The sequence below is a fragment of the Odontesthes bonariensis genome, chromosome 9, assembly GCF_027942865.1.
Source record: "Odontesthes bonariensis isolate fOdoBon6 chromosome 9, fOdoBon6.hap1, whole genome shotgun sequence".
Taxonomy (NCBI): Eukaryota; Metazoa; Chordata; class Actinopteri; order Atheriniformes; family Atherinopsidae; genus Odontesthes; species Odontesthes bonariensis.
The window spans coordinates 14,326,794-14,348,868 of NC_134514.1; the positions used below are offsets into that span (position 1 = coordinate 14,326,794).

Genomic DNA, 22,075 nt, shown 5'->3' on the forward strand with positions numbered 1-22,075 from the left:
AGGGGCCATGCATTCAATGTAGTTTGACCCCATCTGAATCTTAAAAATCTATCATGGTCTTATCTGAGCAAAGTGTTAATTGCACCTCTGATTAATGGCATGATAGCTCATTTTTGTTCCTTCTGAGAACTACAGCCACTGCTTCACCTGATTTCCTGTTGTCCGCAGATCTCGCTGTATCCTTTTCCATCTTTGTGAACACCTACAAACTCATTTTTTTTCAGTCCATCGTGTGATTGTTTTCGATGTGGAGAGGCAGTCATAAAGGTCAACTCAACCCAAGGCTGTTAACTGGGAGAGTTCTGGTGTTTCAAACTCATTTTATATGAACTGCAGACAGTTCAGCTAACCGTTAAATCCCTCTTCTAATTTTGTCTCAATGATTGCTGGTTTTATCATTTATCAGCCAAAAATGTTCATTTATGACATTAAAATATATTTTTTAATACAACTGGGGTTGTACATGTACAATGCACCCTTGCATCATGTCAAGAGTTGCTTTATATGCTACAAGAAAATTCCAAACTAAATTCCAATAAAATTTTCTTCTAAATATAAATAAATATTCCTGTAAGTGTTCCCCACGGTGTTATCGATAGCTGCATAGCTTTCGATCTTCACCTTCACAAAACAAACACGCTCAACTGTTTGTGGAAGCTGCTCTTTATTTGAAAAAGAAAGAAAAAAACTTCAGTCATCGTCTGCTACACGTTCTAATTACATAAAGAAAATATCTGCGAAGACAAACGCAGAGAGTATCCTGAATCAAACTTAGGTAGAGTCAAATTTGATTGAATTGCTTTCATATTTCATACATCTTTCACGTTTGCACTCAAAGAACAGTCAGTGTTTATATACACAGGGCACCGATCAACAGTGCTGCTCCGCTCCACCCTGCTCCTCGGGATCTTTTGTACAATTAATTTACATCAAATCTGCGACCCTCTTGAATTTCCCTCACTGGCGTGACGACAAGCTACCCAGCAAGCAGAAGCCCCTCCTCCCGCCTACCTACCCGCCCCCGACACACCTCTTTGCTGAGGAACTGCAGTGCGGAAAGATGTGTGCAACATGAAGACAACTCTTTCACATTCAGAGTAAAGGCAGCCTTGATTACAGTCAGTGAGTCAATGGCATGCCAAGCTTAAAGCAAATGGAGCCCACCACCCAGTGCGACGCTTCAGATTTGTGGATGAAGTGTTTTTCTAGTCAGGAGACCGATCCATTGCAAAGTAAAACCCTAGGCACAGAATCGACTATATACTGTTAACTGACTCGTACTCTAACCCCTGCACTGTAAGTACAATGGAGAGTGTGAAATCTTTCATCTAGTAAAAAAATTTTCATAACACAAAACTCGGAGAATATTTAGTGCTCTATCATTCCGCTTAATAGGTGTAATTCATATAATATCTAATTTTAACTCTACCTCTTAATGATAGTCTGAGATCCTTGTTTAATGCTGAAGCACTCCCACATGTGTTCAACTGTAGATTTTACATTATTTCACCCCCCCCAATCTTAAACCAATAATCATAAATAAATACAAACAACACACAAGGAATGTCTACTGTAAACACGGTAAAAAAGACAAAAACTAAACAGGTGTAAACGTCATTAGCATCACTACTTAGTGACAGTTAAATAACTGCAGGGCATGGATGACTGATGATCGGATCAAGAAAGGGAAGGGCTGCTCTTTTTTTTTTCTTTTTTTTTTCTTCCACCCCCCTCCCCGCTGGACATCAAAGCCTTTACATCCAACCACAGTATCTCCAAATACATAACATTTAAGGTTCTCAGCACCCAAACTATCTTTACAGATTACACTGTAAAATGGATAAGGAGTCCTCTTAAGGAGGGGAGGGCAGGGGGGGGTTAGACAGCAGCATCACTCCACGTCTCAGACAAGTTATTACAGAATTATGGGTGTGAGCTATCGCCAAACGTCATTTGGACATGGTTACCATGGTTTCTGACTGTCGCTGCACCGTTGTGTTCTTGACGTGTCTGTTTTTGGGGGGTGTGTGGATGCTTCTCTGAAGAGTTAGACTGCAACGAGGACAAAGTTTTGCTGCTAAGTGCTTCGTCTTCTGAGAGACACTTCCTTCAAATTACATGAACTGCATCTGCAAGAAAGGCAACAGGCAAGGTCAGAGAGAGGCCGCGTGTGCAGGGGAAAACAAAAAAGCAAATCAGTTAGCCGTTTGCTAAACTTCTTGCCAAAGAAATGCTTGGTCCAGCGGCAGAGACCATAAGTAGGCACAGCATCTCAATATGCACCGAGGTGCAGCTGACGGGCGGCCTTTTCCAAACTGAAAAAACAGACTCAAGGATGCTGAATTTATCCCAATTTAAACATAACTTAAAAACTTAAGGTTTTGACTAAATGAATAAACGATTAGCACAAAAAACAAAAAACAGAGTCGTTCACTGCAGTTCGCCATGACGCTGTGGACTAATGTGAGAAAATGTTCAAAGCATTCCGCCGCTTCCAAAGAGTGACCATCGCACATGTAAGTCTAACTGAATTCACCGCACAGACGTCGTCTTAAAGTTACATGAAGCGTGATTTTGTTAGAAAACGCTCAGGTTATAAAAATCAGGATTTTAGAGAAAGTGCTTTAAGCGACCTCGAACTGACGTGTAGTCTTCACGGGCCGATTTTCAGCCACCATTTCCGACACGTTTTACTGTCCGATGGAGGAAACAGAAAAATATGTGAATGAGGGCAGTTGCTTTGCTTCAGAAGCAGCGGAACGTCTTGGAGGTTTGCTCTCACACAGCATCACAGAGTCAGACTCACTTTAATTACCGGACTCTCCTCCCGTGCCTACTGAGACCAGGACGGTGATCGAACTTTAATCGTTGTTCCACTCAACTGTGCATGTAACTGTACCGACTGCCTCCTGAACATAATTACCCAACTGGAAACATTAAGCAGGATACTGATAACAAGACAAGGGATGCACTACATTTTAGACAGCAGTGGTTTTGTTCTGGGAGGCTAACAGATTTATTAATTCCTCTTTTTGTTGTATGATGCCAGTCGAGCTCATGACGAACATGAGGCGTAGTCTGCGGGACGCATGTGACCACAGCAAGTGGCAGAAATGGACAGGGAGGCAACAGAGAGCGGGAATATACGGATGAATTGTCTTTGAAAGTTTGTATTGGGAATACACACAACACTTAGGTTAATAACATGCATCGGACTCGGTGTGCAAGCTTTCGTGTGTAACCATTTCAGTCAGAAAAACGGATTAAAAAAAAAATGAAAGTCTCCAGTTACGTCCAAACTTTCCTTAAACATGTTGCAGGCATCAAAATGAAAAGGATTTGTCTTTAAAAAAAAAAAAAACAGCACCTGAAGAAAGGTTTAAGTGATTTCCAAACTCACTGGATTTATTTTTCACACAATGTTAACTTTTTAAGTAACAAGGCTGCAGCTCTGCACTGAAACACAAGAACAATAATGTGTGGTTTCTTTGGACAATAATCAGGAAGTTAGAGACTTTTCAAGAATGTCCATTGCACAGTGCGCATTTAAGTAGGGGAGACGAAGCTTAGCAAACAGGCAATTAGTGAAATTCACCAGTGGCTTCAAGCTGCAGCAAAAAAAGGTTTGAGCAAAAGGAGATGGCAGTGGAAGAACAAATGGTGAGAAGACATCAAACCAACAGAGGTCAAATAAAGCAAATCATGTGAGAAAAATACATGTAGGATCGGATCACACCACACGAGAGGACGTCAAGCGTTCAAATATAAAAACAAGAGCAAACATGTTTCAGCTTTGGACAAACATCGCATGCAGGTGCATCAGCAAGCAAACAGCATGATGTACCTAAAGAGATGCTCTACAAGAAATCCTTGAGAGAGAGGTGTGCAAACGGGTCCTGTCCAGGGGCTCGGAGAGGACTCTGGCTGGAAGGACTAGAGGCTGCGGAGGGCTAATACAGGAAGTAGGAGGACCAGAGGAGAAGTCAGAGTCAGTACGGAGACTGAAGGAGGGATGAGATTAGTTTGGAGAAGCTGTGATGTATGAGAGAAGGGTTAATAAAAAGGAGCTGTTTGGAACAGGGAGTCGAAACAAGGGAGATGATTAACAGTTTTGTCGCTTTCAGCTCCAGAGAGTGAAGGGTTCATTGTTAAAACTGTCATCATCCCAACAAAGCTTACACAGTGACTAACTATGGTACACGCCACAGCACAATGGATACACCCATTTACTCAACCTGATAACTGTACAAATAAGTGTGCGTCACCTCGCTGCAGTAGCGAGGCTGCTGTGAACCCACCTGAGCGCTCGACACAGAGCCAAAGGGGTTGGGTGGCCTCATGGCAGGCTGGGAGTACATCATGGTGGGTGGATTCATCATCCCCATCGAGCTCATTGGTGGAGGCTGCACAAACATGGATAAGATGGGTTACTTAACTTGCTTTACAGCTATGAGGACACTGCTTACTAAATTAGCTTTATTTTCCTCTGGAGCTCCATTTTTTCTGAAAGGATTTCTGAAATTCATCTGCAACGAAACTCAACTGCAGCTGCTGGTGTTTCCCACATCAAATCATGTAAATCATGTGGAAACAGCTGGATTTTAAGATACATTTAGAAGTGTATTAAATGTTGCCAACTCCTCATGTCTCAAATACCAAAACGATTTCAGCAATGCGTATGATTACTATTGAGTAAATTGAAATGTGGGCATAAGTACAAATGATCTACTCAGCTTCTGTGATTTGACTAAAATGACGAATAAAAAGAACTTAGTGCCTGCCAGTAGAATCATTTTAACATTTAGCTGAATATGCTTTAAATAAGAACTACTGAATGTTCTCCAGCCTTCATGATTTGAGCGAATAATCAAACCAGCACTCATTTCACCCACAATTTAATTAACTGTAACTGCGTGAAAAAGAGAAAAGCATCTAACATGTTTCAAAAACATCCTGAGTTTTAATTTCCAACTCGTTTTTTTTTTTTAATGATGTTACCTCCACATACAACATCAAGCATGACACTTACCATGCCATATCCCATCATGCCTGTGGGTGTGGTGGCAGGGAAGGCCATGATTGACGGTGGCTGAAGAGACACAAAAAGTCATTCATAGCAACGATAATGCGGCGAGTTCAGGGAGCAGAGGTCATTGTTTAGTTTCTTTCACTCCTCTCTCATTTGTAACCATAAGATTTCATTTTAGTGTAAACAGCAGAAGCAAATAACTAACAGACATTTACTTTCATATCAATATAGGTACTTCATCTCGTGCAAATGATTTAGCACCGAAACTACACAGCAATGAAGAAATAAAGAGCAAAGACAAAGTAAAGTAATCAGAGCTACTTCAGATTCCTTATAGAGTAAAGACCATTTCTCGGTACCTGTAACCACCAAACAACAAATATGTGTTCAGACAAGCTTTGTGTTTTACATTCATGTTGCCATGTCCAGTATCTAAGCAACTTAAAGGTACTGACACTTTTGGTCGCAGTGTGGATTTGGTGCAGTTTTTCAGAGCTGTGCAGTACAAGCAACGAGGCACTGCATTCAGTGCTTAACGTTCTGGCAAATTTAAAATACTGTACATTTAAGTTAGTTAAGATGCACAGAATTTTATCATTTTGAAAAACAGCATCAAAGCAAAAGTTCAGACACGCATATTTTTCCAGACTCTTATGTTTTCAGAATTATCCAGACTTGGAAATGACTCAAATCAGGAGGCTCGTACTTTCCAAGCCAGCCAGGGGAAAAACTGTCCACTATTAGAACCAAAATACTTTTTCTCTTGTAATAAAGTGAAACAATAATTTACTTATGAGCAGAAAAGAGATGCAAATTTAATAAAAAATAACAGTGATGTGTAAATACCGGGAATACTTTCTAGTTGTAATCTCAACTATTTTAAACTGCCTTACACCCTGTGAAGTTCCAGGGTTGGTGTTTAAGGCTCCTGAATAAATATTGATAGTTTTTCTACAGGTACAGCACACAAGCGACATAAGCTATTAAAAACTCTCTCTGCAACAGAACCCAGGAGGTATGGTTCCATGTCAACTCTGGAGGTAAAATAAAAAGGGGAATGCAGCACAAGCCTCTATTATGAGTGCAAAAGCAAAATGTCTGCTTGCGTCACCATGGAGACGGGGTTCCAGGTCGTGGTCGGCGCCGCCTTGGGCTGCCAGTTGGTGCCGCCAGTCATCCTCTTCTCCCCCGGCTGGCTCCAGTGGATGTCACTGTGGATTAAGAAGGGTCGCGTTAGCAGCGGTTCATAAGTGGCCTGAAAGCACAGAGCGGCTGAAGCACACACAGCAACGAGACATCACTTACTTCTTCATCGTGCCGTTTCCAATGCCGAGGTCTAAAAAAAGGAACATTCATCGAGCTGCTGTTAGTCTGCGAATACGGGATTATTCTGTGCCTTAATGAACAAGCGTGTTAATTAGAGCAACTGAATATGATGCGTCACTCACTGCCGACAAGGTTGGCCAGGGAGGAGTCGAGGTCATCTGACACCAGCTTCTCCGGCAGCTGATTGGACGGCAGGTTGGCACCGGCGAGAGTCGGTTTCAGGATTCCTCCAGTAATATCTGACAAGACAAACGGGACTCAAAACTAATGAATCATAAAACTTTTTAAGTATTTTGTCTGTGTCTTTACAACAAACCAGATATGTGATTGTGTTTGTATGATTATCATTTTTACTATTCATGAGTACTGTTGGAAATGAAGCGCAGTAGGGAGGTAGCATTAAATGATTTCCCTTTATAATAACAAAATGCTCATCAGTGCTGCTAGCTATTGTTATCATGAACTAAGGCTCCTCAGTAGAAGTCTTAACAGGACAGATTATTTTACAGTAGATAACATTATAAAATACGTCACTGGTAGGGGATTGTTCAGCTCAAGGTTCCCCTGTCTCTTAGAGTGTTTTTTAAAGGTAAGTATTAACTGCTACAAAAATAAATAAATAAATTGAATCAAACTAATCAGGAGTAAGGGCCAGGAGTCATCACAAATACCTCCTTTGGTCACTTGGTGGCAGCAGAAACAAACTTCACATTTCACGTTAAAATGGCAAACTTGGCAGCAAATAATAGCTCCAAACACCACCAGCATTCACAGAGCAATTTAATCATTTATCTGGAGCAATGTTTCTGGCCACCGGGCAAACAATAGCCCAATATTCTCTCTTTTGTAGCTCTGTTTTTAGTCCCTACCAAGAACCCCAGGTGCTTGAACATAATGCTACTACTTCTTTTGTTGGCTCATAAAGATGTTTCACCTCTCGTACGAGACGCTTCCTCAGTTCGGACTGATCGGCCGGGAGCTCGGTTCAGTCAGATCTGAAGAGGTCTTTCAGATGAGAGATGAAACATCTTCAAAAACCAAGAAAAAGAAAAAGTTTGCATTCTATTGGAGCGCTTGAGATAATCATGACCAGGATGACTGAGAATCTTCACAGACAACTGAACGATATCGGGCTCTGGTTGCTGAAGGTTTACCTTCATCTTCACCAGCTAAAACTGGTCTGGTTTTCAGAGATATTTAAACTTTTTTTCCCCCTTCAATGAAGGTGAACCAAAACAGAAAAGCTGTGAGTTGGAAGTGAGGATCACCTCAAACATCAGGACGAGATACAGCTCTCTGAAACAAATACCTTCACAAGTTTAATATCATTATTCCATTTTATAATTAAAGGCATCTGTTGTTGACTTTTTTTGTTGCTTTTCTTGAAGAATCACAACAAGTAGGTGCGCCTTTCGGACTCTTCCTCCACCTTTTACAGTGCATCTAAACATAGAGGAGGGCTTCATGCCAGTTGCTTCATGATTGACAAACTCAAATTAAGCACGACGACCTAACTAAAGGACAGAATCCTATTACAGAGGTAAAATCCTCACCATCAGAGTTGAGGCTACTGCTGCCGGTGGCTTTGGCTCCAAAAACAGACTCAAAGTCCACTTGGAGTCCCCCCGCTGTCTGTTGTGGAGGGGCCTGTGGTGTTGAGTATCCTTCAGAAAGAGACAAAGACAGCTGCAGTTACAGAGTTACAGCATCGGACGACATTTCCACGCATAAATCACTAGATACTCGAGGAGCAGAGCCGAGCGGAAAACTAGCTTTAATCTGCTGCCGTTTGCTGGAGAGAGCCGCCAGTACTCTACCTCTGAATAGACCTGCTACAGTAGAGGGCTCAGTGGGGTAGGGAGCCTGATGTGGAAGGTGCTGAGCAATGGACACTGGACCGCAGAAGGAGTCTGACACGTCACAGGACGCAGGAAAATGAAGAAGAGAAAAAAAGAGGAGGAAAGAAAAAAGGAAATGGCATTTCAAGGCCAGGCCAGAGAGACAAGTGAGAAATGACAGCAGCAATACAGACATGAAGAAGACTAACACTTCTAGAGAGGTTCATTTTTCTATTTTTAGGGAATCACTTAAATATGTGGGACAATAAAATATTGCAGGACATTAATGTATAAACCCAGAGGGAAGGATTAAAGGTATAGTTTCAGATTTTGGGAAATTGCCAAGAGTTGTAGGACATCAACACAGTGTTTTTCTGTGCGGCAAAAGCAGTGCTTCTCGTTTGTTTTAGAGTAGGAAAAAAAGCGGAAAATCCTACCCTGCCTTTTGAAAAGGGAACAGCATTCAGTGGCAAAGCTGCATCAAAATGACTACTATATTGGTATCCAAACCCTTCCAGTTCATGTCTTTCTTAAAACAAATCAATGTGAAAGCTTCTATTGAGTTAATGGAACCCTGAAAAACCCTAATGCTCCACTCTAAATGCTTTTTTTGTTATGAATTTTTCCAAAGTTTTGCCCCAAATCTAATCATTGTGAGTCTTTCTAAGCCTCATCAATCACTTACTATAGACCAGATATGGCAGAAAGTTTCCAGTGAACGTTAAAAAAAAAGACGTGGGGATAACTAACTTGCAAACAACCTGTTGAGTTGTCACTGAATTTTTTTAATTAATTTAAAAACAAAATATTGGACAGTACAGTTGTTTTTTTTTAGAAACAATGTATCAATATCCACTGAACAACTCAAAAATGTATTATCGAAAGGTCTGACTTTTCTCCTTTGATTTGATTTTTTATTGTTATTCATTTATACTTCTACATCTATAACATCTAATCCAACAAACAAGTCTGACATCAATCTTCACTTTGTGCTCCTAGATATTCAGTTTTCGTTGATGTTGCAGAGGTGGAAATTCAACGCTGCCTTTATCATTGAGGTCATAGCGGGTGGTGTTAATGTACTGGACTGCGTTGCATTTTGGTGCTTGGGATTGGTGCTTTCAAAGCAACGTGTTTTTTAACACTCCATAATCAATTTACTTCCAATATCTTTTATCAATTTAAATAGAAGAGATCTGGCCAGTTACATGGAGGATTTCCTTTGCCAACAGATTTCTCTGCACTGAAAAAGAACCAACAGGAAGTGCCTGAAGCATAACTCTAAATTAATGCAGATGTTAGAATATTCTGAATCACTGGTAAAACAAACAAAAAATAAATAGAAAAAACAAGGTAATCCTAACAAACGTCCTCCTGATAATATATTCACTCACTCATGCCCTTGTTTGGCCCACATGAGAAGGCATTTTCCAATCACGTGGATAAAATATGCACTAACAATCTCGTTGTAGAGTGTGGGAGGATCACTGTTTCAATAGAATATGTTTAAGACAGAACGTCGTGTCTCAGCTCCAAAGAGTGCAGCATAGCGCCAAAGCCCCTGTTCCACGACTGAGTATGGACGCAAATCCTTGGCAATAAAAGTTGTGAAAGAGCTGGTAATTTGCATCAGCATTTCAGAGCTGGATTGAAACTTCGATGTTCCCTGCGTGATGGTTCTCTGGTCGGCCTCTGGTTTCCAAAATGTTTTTGTTCTACTTCATTGAAGCCAAAGTGTTTTCACATGCCAGCGTTAATTACAGAGGGTGCCAGTCAGATTTCAGATTTCAGCCATCTTCCTGCGAGTCTCAGAGCACTTCACTCCTACTTTCCCAAGTGTCTCCTTTTGTGTTCTATCAACGTAACCTTATCAATTAAAATAAAGAAAATATTTTCTTTTTTACACGTGTGAATCGATTCAGAATCTTCAACATTCACATCTGGGTGCGTCGAAGATTTGATTTGCTCTGCCGCCCCTGTTTACAATAACAATCTAAATGGTAGCAGACTTTGATTTCAGGACCAGAAACCTTGAATATATGGTTGAACTGTATCAATTAGTCAACTGAATGAATGCAATTAGCTCAAAGTGCTTGTCTCTAAAAATATGATTTAATAACTAAACTAACAAGTCTGACAAAGCATTTGAAAAAGACCTTTTTTATGATAATTTGTAGCAGGAACTTTGAGAAGAGAGCTCCCTTTCTTTAAGAAAAGCATAAATCACCAGCAAGTATTTCCCAAAATGTCAAACTCTTCCTTTAATACTAGTTCATGTCTACCATAAATATGAAAATAATGGCTCTGGGGGATTTGCATACGATTCTATGTTTACCAGGAAACATAGGCTGAGATGGTGAGCCATCATAGTACCTGAGATGGAGTGTTCTATCCGCACTGTGCGTTTGTAATTGGTTGAAACTGATGAGTTTGTGTCAATAAAGGGATTGTAACGATCTGGAGAATCAAAAATAGTGTGAGAACATGTTTCAACTTAAAGCTCTATGGCATCTTTGCACTACAAATGCAACACCAAACTGTTCAAGGGAAGAGGATGAGCAGGAGCTGCAATTAAACGGCGCAAAACAGCTTCTACACTGGGATATGAAGGGTCTTGGTTGATACGCATGAGAAGTAAAAAGGCTAGAAAACAACCAAATCTGACTTTGGTGTCAACAGCAACAGGAAGAGATCATTTAGGCATTTGAGAAGACAAGTAATTAACACTTAAACATTAAACATGCAGCCTACTCATGCATATAATTAACTACAGATATATGAAGAGTGACAAGATGTCTGAGGAGAAACAAAATGAGTTGTTACCACCAAACATTTCATGACCAGATGTCCTAGAGGAAAAGCTAACACCGTCTGAAGACACGACAGGTAAGTGAGTGGCATCGACAACGAGTTTTGAGAGGAAAGGGTTAAGGTTTGGCATGGAATCATCTCCAGCTTCAGCAGAGGTGAAAGGATCTATGCAGACAGGAGAAAAGAGACACAGAGAAAAAGGAAAAGACAGAAGAGAGTGGAGAGGAGAGGAGAGGAAAAGGTGGACGTCAGAGTCGGACAACAACAAGAGAAGGAGAGCATGCAGAAACAAAGTCAACGAAGTCGAGAGACAGATGTTGGTTGGAGGGGTTAAGGGGGTTGAGTTTACCTGCCCACGCTGTCGCCACTGGAAGCCCTGTGGAGCCTGACTGCATGGAAGGCTGGAAAGTCGACTGCAGGTCAAAAAGGTCGCTCTCCATCTTCACTGCACTGCAGAGAGAAAATAAAAACATACTCAGCCTCTTTACAAGCACACTCTTTTTGTGCAGGAGACAAGCCCCGAACGAACTGTTAACAGTTCCCTTTAAACCTTTTGATTGGAGCCCTCAGCTCCAATCAGCCCTAACTTCTTGTCTGATGTCAACCAGCTAAAAAGCCTGTCTATTTATACCAAACTGTATCTGCTGATACACAAACATGGTAAAAAGTCAGGTTTAATTGGCATTTTTCAGCTTCATGCTTCCAAAATAAACAGATTTTAAAATTGTGTGCATTCAAATGACCAGACATGGTCTTATTAAGTAAACTGAATAAAGCAGTACATAGAGATAACTCAAAATGCATAAATAAGTCATCATTTATCAAGACATTCAAAAAGAAAATGAAATGGCAGCTATTTGCATAACGGCTTCAGGCTCCAGCTTGTCTGTGTAAACATTGTCTTCTTTGTCATGTGACAGATAATAAACTGTGTTTCAGTGTCGTGGACTGCTGATGTCAGTGGAGGAAGAACATTTGAATACATTACATCAGACTGGGGAAATAGATTAGAGGGATTTTCCACCGTTTACGCGCTCTGACATTAGACATAGAAATATAAAGAAATAAATAGTATCACATTCAGTGCCTTCTCAAAGAATACCAATAAAGCATTTTACTGCCTGAAAAATATTGCCTGATATTTTGTTTATGAATCAACACCTGATTTATTACTTATTATTAAATAGATTACAGACCATTTAAACTGTTCACTGTACTCAAACCTGCTGAAGTGGCTACAAATAAAGAGATAAATAAAACAAACAGCCCAAAGATATACTGAGACTCAAGAAAGGCAGGTGGAGAAGCCTCGTGGGACATCTGCCTTTTCAAAAGTAATCAGTGGATTCACAGTAGATCTAAGAAGTACCCATTAGAGCAGCTGGGTGTGGAGAAGAGGTCGATGGTTGGTGCTGTGCTGATGGTGCCCCCGGTGGTGGAGATTGGTGATGTATCAGTGGTGGCAAAAGACGGCCTCTTAGAGAGCTCTTTAAGCCTTTGTTCCTGTGAGAATAAAAGAGGTCCAGTTCAGACAAACAAGCAACAGAGACACATTTATTCAAGGCACGTCAGATGTAAATATCTTTTTCCAAAAGCACGCCAACCTTGAGAGCTTTGAGTCGGGCCTGTTCCTCCTCCAGAGCAGCCTGCTTCTCCCGCTCATCCACTTTAGTGAAAGACATCCCTGTGCTGGCCAGTGATGACACTGCATTTGATAGAGTACTGGCCCTGCAGGGAAACACAAATTCACAACAGATGCAGCACAGATTGGCGAGTATAATTGATCTTCGATAGACAGTACGGCAATGCCCAAGATTCAGGGGAAAAAACTTCAAAGCATTCAGCAAAGATGTGTGAGGATTAATGTACCTGCTGGCGGCAGTGGAGTCTTTGACTTTCTTGCCCTCTAAAGAGGCCAAGTGTTGCTCCAGAGCTTCGAGAAGGCTACTGGGAGCCTGTTGCAACAGACAGCACACAATCAGCTACGACCTCAGACTCAGAAAGTGTAGAGTGCACAGACATCAACACCATAACAGACAGTGGTGGGCAACCAAGGTGGAGCAGAAAAAACCATTACACCCCATCAAATACTGTAAAACCCAGGTGTTCTCGGCCAATTTATGTATTTGATTACATGGTTTCTACCAGCTTTGGGATATCAGTCACCCACCACTGATCAATGACTGCATTCCAGCCAAAAAGCTACTTTGGATGAGCGTAACATCTGTGTGGGATGACGTACTGCACCACATCACTTTCAACAACTCGGCCATTGTTGAATTGGCCGCTTCTAAGCACAACAGGGCAGCCATTTTACACAAGACGAGCTACTCTGGTTTTCACCTCAACTACAAGATCCCAAGTGAACAGAATTTACCACAGCAAGTGTTTTTTCCTTCAACTGTTTTTCCCCACGATGTGGGAGACAGAGTCAGGGCAGAGGCATGCAAAAAGACAACACTGAGGCAAGTCACGGACATAGAAGAAGAGTGAAATAACAGTACTTACACAAACTGTGAACTAAAGTGGAAAGATAAGGGGAAAATACAGAATATAAAGGTGGTGACAGTCAGAGGGAAAGGCATTGAAACCGAAGTTCTTTGGGATAAAATATTTATGCAAAATTGGTCCCCACAGATGTGCACAACAGCATGTGCAGTTAATCGTTTAATTTGGAAACATTTTATCATCACTTTGCAGATTTACTCTATGGACTTAACACCTTTATTTGCTGAGGAAGATAAGGGCTAGAAGAGCAGAAGTAGAGTAAGAGGCAGAAGAAGAAGAAAAAGTATGAGAAACAAGGTAGAGGAGAAGAGGAACACTCCCTCTGGCAAACATGCGCCCAAGAAGGAAATCATGCAAAGTGTCTTGCCTTAAACGTCTGCATTGTGCATTTATGTCTATATTCTAGTCAGACAAAGAAAGCGCTGATGTAAAAAAGAAAAAAAAAAAGAAGCTGAAAATAAAGAAAAGTAAGCGAGGCAAGGCTGTCTCTCAGGAGAGGAAATCTTGTGTTTTTAGACTGCTTTGAGGAGTCTGTGCTTACCTGTGAAAGATCTGGGATGTCGCCTCGATCAATTCCCACCTGCTATTAAAATGAAAGCAAACCCATTAAAGCAAAAGGACCAGAAGGACACATCCAAATCATGGCAGCTGGTTTCTGTGTGGACAAAATGTTGTGTAATTTACCTCCGCCACTTTGAGGAATTCTGATATCCGGGTCATTCGAGTGAGAAACTTCTTGTAAATGTCCAAGCCTTCTTTACACTGAGTTTTCTTCATGTCAAAGTATTTCTCTGTTTAGTGAAAGAACACTGGTTTGCATCTACAAAAAATCATGAAACGCTGTGACAATGTTTTCACGAAAGACCAAGAGAGAGAGGAGTGGTCCCTAATGGTCTTACCAAGCAGGTTGATAATGCCTTCATTATAAGCAGCAAAGAGCCTGATGGAGTCTTTGAAGAGGAGCATGAAGGCTGCATTGATGACTCCATTAGTCAGCTCGTTGGCATTGACCTGAGGGAAAGCAACCAGACAAGACATTCATCTTAAAACGTCTTCATTGAGATTTGGGTCTGGGTTTGTATGTTTTGAAAAGGCAGCAGATTGCGCAGCCTTTAATTGTACAAGCTGCAGATCTGTAGGAGGCTTCACCTTAAGACTCACATTGAAATCGAGAAGGGCATCCATCTGGTTCTGGATAATGGGGATAGTCTTGAGCAGCTTCTCTGTATTCATGGTCCTCATCACGCCATCCACACTGTGTGGACACATGGTGGGGTCGGAGGAAGAGAGGGGAAAAAAAAAAAAAAAAAAAAAAAAAAGAGGAAAAAAAAGGAGACAGGGAGACCGTAAGTACAGCTCTTAAAATACAACTGTAGAACTCCTGGTTTACATTGATTGCAAGGCTGAAAACAAACACTTCTTCTCTTGATTAATAATCTGCTAATCGCTTATACAAGGGACGATTGTTGAAGAAATTCAGTTCACAAAGATTTACGGTTTCCATTAAAAAAACTGAAACAAGTCAAAAAATGTTATGTTTGCTTAAAGTCTAACTTTAGTGATTTTTTGTGTTTTCTTAAACTAAAACAAATCCAGTAAAAAGACTATAAATCTGATGATTTATCTCCAAACTCCTTTTTTTGTTTAAAAACTGTGAAATAGTTAAATTAAACGAAAAAAACAACAACTTGCAGTTGTGTCATGTCTTTAAATTTAAACAGAAAAAAAATAGGGGCACCATAGTTTTATTTAGAAACAGCTCTATAGATGTATAACCGTAGTCACTGTAAGATTATTTCTAAAATTGTTCTTTAAAGGAGAACTTGGCATCCTTGAGAAAAGGGTTGCTTGTACTTTTTAACAATATATCTTGCAGGTCCATTTCCCTCCCTCTCTGCTGTGCTTCAGCTTCAACTCCAAAACTGTCCCTGCAAAGAGGCCTGTCATGAATGTACAGGCTTGTAACCATGGTAATCGAAGAGAAGGCAGTCAGCACGTTTTCACATGCCGTTAAAGTCGAGCCACAATTACAGCTCGACTTGGCCAGTAAACTGAACAACTCCCTTTTGCCCCAGTATACGTTGTACAACGGAGTAATCAATTTTTTGCCCATTCCAAGACAGAGGTGACTCAGCCGAGAATCAGTGTGTGCTTGAACATATCAAGGCGGCGTTGTGGAATCAGCCGAGGGACGACAGTGTCGATTGCAATGGCGAGATCCACAATGCCAGCTTGCCCTTCCACACTTAACCCGTTTCACCTCCTTAACTACCTCTCTTGCCAGTTCAAAGGAACATCAGCGGTGGATCGACTTGGATCCCACATGCCACCTCTGCACTTTCACACATAACACGAGGTACAACCAAAGTGCATCAATTCCCAGCTTGAAAGGCACATGTCAAAAGGCCTCACCTTCAATGATTTCCATGGGATGGTGGTGGTTGTAATGTGGCTAAAGATATCAATTTATTGAGGGGGAAACACGCATTCTTTTTTTCCCCACATTCTGAAAATGCGAATTTTTTCAGCATGTCTATCACTGAAGCGAATACAGTGAATGTGGACTGTTGTTTAAACAAAACAAGCTACATGAAGACATCTCGAAACAAACAAATCAATAATGGCTTTATTTCACAGAATTTCTCTAATTTCAAGGTTACATTTTAATTGATGGATTGAAATCGAACAAACCAAATTAATAAAAATAAAAAAATCATAACAGCTTATTGCAGACCTTAAATCAAAAAGTCCCATTTCATCTATATTAACGCAGAGCAGACGACAATTACAATTTTCAATACTGTAAGAAAAGAACTATTCATAATATTGTTAAAAACTTACCCGCGTTTAACTTTTGTGAAATCAAAGGCAACCTGTCTGTACGACACGGCTTTCTCATTCAGGTATCGACTATACCTCCTGATGAAAGTAGACATGTCGTACCCTGCAACGTCAAACACAAATTTAAGATGACCTTTTATGTAAAGCAGACGTTAAAACAGTTACAGCTGCAACGATGAAAATAATCATAATAATATTAATGATAATAATACCTTGTAGACCACTTTTGTCCAAAAAATTATTGAGGTTGAAAAGCGTGTTCCTTGAAGCCAAGTACTGGACAAAACGCTGTATGAGGAGGAGAATGAAAACGGTTAAAGAAGACAGCATCGAGGTATGAGAGGATGGCAATGTCTGCTGAGGCGTCTCACCTCGTTCCCATAGACCATGAGGTGGTGAGTGGTGATGAGTGACTTGAACACAACCACCCAGCTGGTGTTGGTGGTTCTCTCAAACAGAGAGTCAGCCAATTGGGGAATGTTCACGTTCATCTCGTTGGTGCAGTGGATTAAATCTTAAACAAAAAAGGGAAAAAAAGCAACAATGAAAAACATCATTTGATTACAGCCTGATCATCACAAAGCACGTGGAATTATTATTGTCCAAATCTGCACTTTCATCAAAAATAATTACGTCAAAGAATATTCAACAAATAAATACAGTATTAGGGAACAAAACTGCCATCCTAATGATGTTGTTCAGTGCTCACACTAGTTCAATGTATCACTAATACTAGTTACAACCTAGTTTTGATTCATATATTGTATTAAACACAAAACTCGGTGAATATCAGGGAGCTCAGACACTGACTGTATTACTCTAACAGATGCGTCTGGACTCTGCTGAGCAGTCTGTACTGAGGAAGTCTTGAGCAGGTAGATTTTTGTCTGAGGCATTTTAGACTTCATTTAGAAAGCCCTCTACTTTTTGTCTCAGATAATCTAATGTTTGATCATTTTATGATCATCAGGCAACTCGATAATGACAGATGCTATCAAAAGGATCCCTTCAGTCTCATTCAAAAAAACATCCAATGTGGCAGAAAATGGTGTAAACCTTGGCCTCAAACTTATTTGTCAATTGACAATTATCTGCTAAACATTTGCCTTTCAAAGCTCCTTACAGTCTCTATGAAATAAAATTTGATTAGAGTTTAAAGGTTCTTAGAGGATCTGACAAAAGAAATTTAAACAAAATTGTGTGCATTATTGGTATGGTATTTCAGAAAATGATTTAATCAAGGATAACTAGTTAACTTGGGATGTTTAGTATTTTCAGTGTGGTACATTTCATATTTGGCTTAATGGTGGGTAGAGCTTGATCAGGCCACCAAAGCTGGCCAATCAGAGCAGAGTAGGCTCCTTTTAAGGAGGTCAGCCTTTCCAGCTTCAGTTTTTACTAGAAAACATCTATGTAAGCTAGCAGACCTCCAACAGCTGTTTCATGAGGATTGGCTGCTCTCCTTTTTGCTATGCTCCTGTAATCTAAATATGTCAAAATAATGTCTGACTATGTTCTGCTTCCAAGTTTGTAATCCATTAGCAAACAGTAAAAAAAAAAAAAAAAAAAATGTCTTACTATGCAACTTAAAATTTATCAGACTTTAGAAACATGTAAATGTAATCTGATGGCATCATAAATCCCCCCAAACAACCATGACTTCACTGAGTTGTAGCTGTGGCCCGGGGTCTGCAAAGAAGAGGTCCCTTTCTTTTTGGTTTTTACTGTTATTCTATGTACAAAACAGCTAATTAACTAATTACCCCCCATAACTGACAAATGTAATGAATACAAAACAGTTGTGACAGCCCTGCACTATATCGCAGAGTTACAACAAAGAAGTCACTATTTTCAATATCCTACAAAAATACAACTAAAAGGGGCCAATAACTTCTTAAATGAGGATGTTTTCCACAAAAAAAATTAACTTGCATAATAAATAGAAATCTTATGTCGACCATGTTTCACTGAAGCTGATAAAGTTGGTTACGATTGTTGACGGCAAGCCAACATCCCCCCCCTTAAGACCAGCGTAAAGTGCTTTAAGACGTTAACTACTCAAGTTCTGTCCCACTTCTTCAGCTCATATGTTCATCCAGCAGCCTTGAATGATGCTTCTTGGAACAGCCAGGCTCCATCGGCGCCGATGACCCCGCCATTCGCAGCGGTGATCGGACTGACAGGGTAAGTGGGCCTCCCTTTCTGTCCTATATTTGACTTTTTCAAAAGACGGGGGACTCAAAGTAGGACAGGATAACCTTCCAGAGAAGCAGCAGCAGTTAGCATGGGTGGCTGAACTGCCCAGAGAAGAGGATGACGGAGAAGAGCCGGGAGGAGTAGGAGGAGGATGAACAATATGGGGGAAGAATGACAGCACTGTCATGTTGTAATCAGCCTGTTAAATATTCACAGTGGCCAACAATAATGATTTATTGCTGAATTAATTCACAAGACGCAAATGAATTCATGTAATAGTCATGACGAAGTGTGATGTTGCTAAATTGGGTGTCTCCATTATGAGCCTGAAATCCATGACAATGTTCACTTTTTGTATCGTGTGCTATTGTGATATAAATGTAGCCATTTTGTTTCAAATAAGTGTCACAACTGCAGAGTGAATTATTAAGTAATAGTATCTTTGCAACGTTGATGTATCGCCCAGCAGCAGTAATCATGTGCAGGTGTGGCTATCAAACCCAAGAACTGTTTTGGTATCGAGCCAAAAAGTGTGTGGTGTCGTTATAATTCAGTGTCCTGTTGGCCTAATATTTTATTGGGTAGTTCCTTAAATCAATCAAACTTTTAGAGCAGTGTTTGCGATGCTTCAATTCAGGGTTTGTTTGTTTTTTCCTAAAGGTTGTATTCTTCCATAAAGTAACTCTTCTTACCTTTTTCTGGCAGCAGTAACAAAACTAAAGCATCATAAAGGCACTAATAACTTGTTTGGTTTCCTGCTTATGAAATGGGAGCGTTTGTTGGTTTTCTCTGTTTTATTTTGACAATTCACTTAATATACGACTGCTGTTGGGTTTCGGACCGCTATCACACTGGGATATTAGCAGACATTTTCCACCATTTTCTTTCATTACGTAGACCAAATGTTTAACCATCGTTTACTCAAAAATTGCAAATGTGTTAGATGTGAGCTGGGGTTCTATGGTGTTGAAATATTGTGAGTATCAACCAGCCTTTGCCCTACTGACATCAAACCTCTGCTACTCTATCAGGTATATATAACTTTGTAGGAGTGGTCCCTTCATTTCTGGTAATTTATTAAGCTGAAATGCAAAACAATCATTGACTGCCGCCTCTCTCATGCAGGAACACACTGCTTTTCTCTGTCTGCTCAAAACAACCAATCACCACCACAGGTGAAGACACCAGACCTCCATTTCATCAAGTCTTAAACACTATATTCTTCAATGGCAACGTGCATTTGCAGCCAAACTAAAATTTTGATGGATAATGCTGAACTAATTATTGTTTCTTTAAATCTTGACAAAGTAGCAAAGGTGATAAATTAGCATGCAGCACTTATCCTGTTAGTTTCTAAAAATTGTCTTCTGTCATTTGAAATACTGTCAACTGATTATAGTAGGCATTAAATACACTAAAATATACTTAAACAATATATGAAGGCCCTTTATGAGATAATTGCCTTTCCAGCGTTGGAACAGAAACCCATCAAGAAACCATTATGAAGACAAAGGGATTATTTAAACCTTTGCTAAGCTCATCCTGGCTGCCAACCCGACCAACCAGCATCTCGAATGTGTCAACATAAAGCAAGGGGGGACCGTGCTATTATAAAGGCACACACACCGGCTGTCTGTCTGCTCTGTGTGCCAGTCACACTGGACTGCTGACTGCCTTGGGATGAGCCAAAAAGAGTGTCACTGCCAGCTTTCACTCATCTCACCACGGGGGAATCACCTCAGTCACACAACACGTGTAGAACCTGCAACTTTTAACACCACGCCAAAACCTGCGCCACAATTACCATTATGACCTGCATAAAAGGAGCACTTTCAGTTGTTTAAATCCACAAAGAACTGTGATGAGGTTGCAGTCTGACAGGTTACACACAGGTTCTGTGCAAATGAACTTTAACCATCAAACAAAGCCTTCATAAAACCACTTTTATGACAGCATCTGTTCATCTGCAAGTGCAGATCGATACAGAAAATCTACCATTGCGTTTCAAGTACTGACAGGCTGTGACTCCTCTGACTAATGGTGCCATCACACAAGAATTTAGGCTCTGGTGCTTGCGTCAGGCCACGTACAGTATGTAACTTATCCGTTTCATGGTCTGTGAGAGGAAGGAAACTCCTCCTGCAGACCTCAGCCACAATCTGTGCCCTTACAGTGTCACCTCAATGTGTCGAAAGCATCAAGAAACAGCTGGTATCACATTACTCAGTCACTTCAGTGCATATGGGAGAGGTGCTTTAAGGGCCTGTGAGTGTAAGGGAGTTCTACCTCACGTATCTGTATTATTGTTATAATGATCCAGTCATATCATATAGATTCATTCTTATCTAGGCTAAAGAGTCAAGGCTATGAGTCAATATGAGATAACAACGGACAAAACCAGATAGCTTGACAGGCTAATTTGACAGCAACTAACGACATAAAACTGGAGGAAAACTTTTATCAAGCTTTAATAAAGGCTGTTACGCTTTTAAAGCCCCCTCAATAAGACACAACAATGTGTCAACAGGGCCTGTCCTCAATATAAAAACAATATAATCTCCCTGACATGAGCAGGCAGTAGCATGTAGCCTCTGCTGAGGCTTTGAGGCCTTGTAGCTCCACCGTCGCCATAACTCAGCGTTGTTTCATTGAGAAGGAGCCTACGGTGGGCTCACTTCAACACTCGTGTGCTGTTTAAAGATACTCACAATCCAAGTGTTTCTTTTTCGGGCCCATTATTTCGTGCGTGGTGGCCTTGCATACTGTTTTCGACACGGCGGATCCCGTTACACTGTGCTGGGCTGCAGTTATCCTGTCCGTAATGCTCTGTCCCGACATCTTCGCTCGACTCAACGCAACAAAAGACTAAAAAAATGCGAGCCTCGAACTGGTTTATCTCCCGAAATCCGCCTGTATGTGTTTGTTAAAAAGTGAAAAATAGCCTCCACCTCCTCCGCAGCCTCTCCGGAACCCCCTTTTCCCCACCTCAGTGGAAATGAAAATCAAAACTAGGCTATGGCAGACGCGGACCAGGGGAGGGCGGAATAAAAGGAAGCGGAATCTGACAACAACTACCGCAAAAAATATATCAGATTGTTTCTTTGTTGTTGCGCCGCTCGGCTCCGTCCAGAGTCATTCAGATTTCAGGAATGCCGGGCTGGCAAGTTCCGTTCGCTGACTCATCCGACCCGGGTCTCTGTCTCGCTCTCATCCCGATGTGGCACACCGGATCCCAGCCTGCCTGCCAGCCTGCCTCCGCCGCTCCGCCACTCGTCGCCGCTCCTCCTCCTCTTCCTCCTCCTCCTCGTTTTATTCTTCCTCCTCCTCCTCCTACCGACGTTACTCGGCTTTAAAACACTATGAAAGAAAAAGACCACTGAGTGGGGGAAATGGCGGGCCCGCTCCGCTCTCTTGTGCTCGCAGGGAAAAGGTGTCCGCCGCAAACTGTCTTGCAGACCCTTATTCAGATTCTGCACCGCGAAGTTTGCACGATTGTCACTGTGGTGCAGGTGTAACTGGTCATCAT

General features: G+C 41.0%; 1 protein-coding gene across 9 annotated transcripts; it reads right to left on the bottom strand.

The window, feature by feature from the left end:
• Positions 1–645: 645 nt before the first annotated feature.
• picalmb (phosphatidylinositol binding clathrin assembly protein b) lies at positions 646–21,839 on the bottom strand. Of its 9 annotated transcripts, none has more exons than XM_075473242.1 (23): positions 21,258–21,839; positions 16,725–16,867; positions 16,566–16,641; positions 16,354–16,456; positions 14,674–14,767; positions 14,412–14,523; positions 14,197–14,303; positions 14,054–14,095; positions 12,874–12,959; positions 12,609–12,732; positions 12,374–12,507; positions 11,354–11,454; positions 11,017–11,169; positions 10,567–10,650; positions 8,173–8,265; positions 7,909–8,019; positions 6,478–6,594; positions 6,335–6,365; positions 6,141–6,240; positions 5,030–5,089; positions 4,299–4,403; positions 3,845–3,950; positions 646–2,129 (listed from the first exon to the last, which is right to left on the bottom strand). In XM_075473242.1, the coding sequence occupies exons 1-22, from the start codon at positions 21,385–21,387 to the stop codon at positions 3,858–3,860; spliced, it is 2,199 nt and encodes a 732-aa protein (XP_075329357.1). In that variant the 5' UTR covers positions 21,388–21,839; the 3' UTR covers positions 646–2,129; positions 3,845–3,857. The 9 variants fall into 9 exon arrangements, with proteins under 9 accessions (XP_075329357.1, XP_075329356.1, XP_075329359.1 ...); XM_075473241.1 differs by having other exon boundaries at positions 14,662–14,767; XM_075473244.1 differs by lacking the exon at positions 10,567–10,650 and having other exon boundaries at positions 14,662–14,767.
• Between the last annotated feature and the right edge of the window lie 236 nt (positions 21,840–22,075).